The 3,666-nt window shown below is 32.7% G+C and overlaps 1 protein-coding gene across 1 annotated transcript; it reads right to left on the reverse strand.

The window, feature by feature from the left end:
• Positions 1-200: 200 nt before the first annotated feature.
• LOC109588752 (putative uncharacterized transmembrane protein DDB_G0290641) lies at positions 201-1,738 on the reverse strand (the record flags this gene model as incomplete). Its single annotated transcript, XM_020004870.1, has 2 exons — positions 201-1,610; positions 1,658-1,738. Coding segments are annotated over 2 exons (1,491 nt in total), but the record flags the coding sequence as incomplete, so codon positions are not given.
• Between the last annotated feature and the right edge of the window lie 1,928 nt (positions 1,739-3,666).

Raw genomic sequence — 3,666 nt, forward strand, 5'->3', positions numbered from 1 at the left:
GTATCAACAGTGTAAAAAGCCTTATTTTAAATTTTGTACATTATAGGGTTATGTATCAGATTAAACAAAATCATTCTCAGTTTCAAAAGAAATTGATGCATATAAATAGATCTATACCTCATACAATTTTTAAAAAGAAATAAGCTATTTATGTAATTGGAATATCATGCAAATATGTAAAATTTGTAATTGTAACAATTTCAACCTACCACTTTCAAAAAGTAGTCAAAAACTTCAGAAAAATTTTCATGCCCATTGAAGTTTCTCTCCAATGCTTGAAGAACAATATCTTCAGTAAGAAAGCCAGCACCTCGTTTTCCTCTAATGTAACTTATAAAGTGCATAAAATCTCTCTGTCCATAAAAATTTTGGTACTTTGGATCTTCCATCATTGCACTGAATGATGAACAAAACTTATTAATAATATCACTCTTCATTGTCATAGCTGTAGATGTACGAAGCAAATCTTTAGCCAATATTTTAAGATCTTCAGTTGATGTTTCAGGGCGATAGAGACTGATGGCACGATTGGTTTTAGCAGCATCCAGTGCATGATTAGTGATAGCTACAAAAGATACTTCTCTTTTGTCTAAATGATAATGTAAAACTTTAAGTGACTCATGACGTTCTTCAGGTAGACCTGCTTCATCCATAAAAACAACACAAAAGGTGGGAACATTAGAGCTGGCAAAGACCCTTTGGCGTTTAATTGCCTGCTTAAAAATATTTTCAACCTCAACTGAATTAGTATGTTTTGAACATTGATAAAAAAATGGCTGTAAGGCATGAAAAGCAACTGTATTTTTCAATTCTTCATTTTTAGAGGACTTTCCTTTGAAGGTGCTACTAACTAAATTAAATGATAGTGTTTTTGATGTTCCTGGCTCTCCAATGATAATGAGAGGAGTGTGTGTTTGACAGCAAGCTATATTAGCAAATATGTTCTCTTTCAAAGCTCTAGTTTTGGCTATTCCAGGAGGTAGATTCATTCTCTCTATGTACCATTCTAATTCATCATTGAAAGCTGTAGTAAAGTTACATCGAACTAGCAGGTCTCTACATTGAATGTCCAGAAATTCAGCATAACTTTCTCTGTCCAATTCTTGTAGTCTCAAATAGTATACTAAGCCCAGTGACACTAGTAATGCTCGTATCTGTTGTTCTTCAGTAGTTGTATAGCGTTGGAAGGCTTTGTATGTACCAAATAACCACTTGTAGAAATCAAATACTCGCTGAATATCTCTTTGACTAACACAACTTCTAGAACACTTCATGGCTTCCAATACATGAACTCCTTTATTTGCCAACATTTTATTAGCATATTGCCTCATTCTATTTTGGCTTTCAACAATGAAATAAGTTAATTGACCAGAAGTAAAAGCCTCAGGTTGATCTTTAGTACAATCATTCATTTTAGCAGTGATGTATTCTACTTCTTGAACATCATTTAATGCTCCATAGTCCCATTTCAGATAATCAATTGTAGGATGAAGCTCACGAACATAATAACTTGGCTTAACCCAAACATTCTTTACATTCTGTAAATGAATTGTGCTGTCTCCACGTAAAGGATTACAAGCAGCTATGATAAATACATTGTCTAATATTGCCTAACATAATAAAATTTAATGTTAGATTAATGGTAATAATATCAAACCTCTCCATCAATGGTCCTATCAATTATAATTTCTTTGAAAAGTCCCATACAAGAAGATGTATTGATTTCATCAAGATAAGCCTAATATTAAGCAAAAATGAGTGCTAATTTATACTAATTTTAGAGCATAGTCATTTGTCACAGTATAAAATAATGCATATTCTATTCCTATAAAAAAAATTCAAAAAGAAAAGGCAAAAAGTGTAAAGCACAACCTTTTCAATTTTTATTGAAATAGTATTTTAAACAATATATTGCTCTGCTTTTATAGCATAGAAAGTTTTGTTAATTTCTACCAATGTTAATTTTTGATTTTTTACAAATGCTCAAAAATTGAGCCAAAAACCATCATTGCTTTTATTATAATAGCAATACAACTTTTGTTGTGTAGAAAGTGTGAACTGATTCAAATCAAAATTGGATTTATTAGTAACGCAGTAGCATTACTAATTAGTAGGATTCACCCCAAAACAATATGGCTGCCACGACTTTTGCAGCCTTGCTATACCGGGAAAATGAGCTCCTATGCTTACCAGACTTCTTAGAGGACCTTATCTTGACCAGAGGACTCCATTGGTACCACTAGCATGGCTCTAAACCTTGTCTAAAAGGAAAATCAAAAATCAGCAAAACAGCCGTTTTGTTCAGTCGTCTTCATCATCATCATCTCCTGTCAATCCAGTTGTCGGTGTGTATCTCAATATTGGCTGGTGCTAGAAGGCTAATTCTTGCACCATTCTACTCCAATAGTCAATGTGCAGGTCCATGTCCCATCACCTCATTCTCCAGGAAAGGAAGAAGTGACAAAATGACTGTATGATCAGTCAAAACTTACCTCATTCCGCCATTTTGTTAAATACAGCGGATTTTACTTCCGTTTGAACACTGCATTCATTTTCCGTGCATGGTTTATTAGGCGCACATGATCTCCATGCAATACTCAGTGTTCAAATGCAAGTGAAATCTGCTGTAAAACAGATTATATATATATATATATATGTGCTCCAAAGTTTGGGTGTGGTCGCGCATGCTCAGATCTCATTCTCAGAACTAGGAAAAGCAAGTAATTTTTTACCTAGCAATGCTTGGATCAACTGCAATACTTAGTGGAGGTTCCAGGCTTCCAGTTCTAGCTAAGAGAAGTTATTTAATCTTAGATATCATTGTTTTATTAAAATAAATAATTAATAAATTGTATTTAAAAAAAATTACAAACAATAATGTTAAACAATGATCATGAACTTGACAACAGGAACAACACAGGACAGGATTGCAAGGAAGATGGATACTCTCACTGCTTCTTGAACAAGGACTCATGTCAAGACTACTATTAAATTTAATTATAATTTTACAAGATGCATAAAGTAAGTAGTTTGACATAGTACAGAACAGAGAGAGAGAGCAGAGGAAGCATCTGAAGGACTACCAGCAAGAGCTGCTGGCACCCAGAAAATCAGAAAAGAAAAGAAAAGGGAAAATGAATAAATGGATAAATAAAAATATGCATATAATATATATAAATAAAGATCATAATTATACATAAATAAATAAATAATCAACAATTAAGGAAAAAGAGAATTAACAATGATGGCAAATAAAATCAGAAATTGAAAATGATAGGCTCAAAGTGGAATTTAGATGGGTAGCACAGCCAATAGATATAATTATAGCAGCTTTCACTAAACAATAATCAGTACAGAATTAACTATTCACCAGAATGGCAATGGACACTATCTGAAGAAATATTATTACAAATATTATTTAAAAATCGACACAAACAAGAACATAATAATTAAAAAAAAAGATGGAGTAGGATTCTAGAGCAAGTTTGTAAAAAGTAATGGAAACAAGGGCAAGCAGGATTCTGAACGACTACCAATGAAAATCCAAAATGAAATCCTACTCTCGTGACGCAAATTCTACTCTACATTGCAAAGTGATCCGTAATTACTTACATAATAGTATTAGTAATACAATGTAGAGTAGAATTTGCGTCACAAGAGTAGGAT

Source organism: Amphimedon queenslandica, unplaced genomic scaffold (genome assembly GCF_000090795.2).
Source record: "Amphimedon queenslandica unplaced genomic scaffold, v1.1 AMPQUscaffold_11890, whole genome shotgun sequence".
Classification (NCBI taxonomy): domain Eukaryota; kingdom Metazoa; phylum Porifera; class Demospongiae; order Haplosclerida; family Niphatidae; genus Amphimedon; species Amphimedon queenslandica.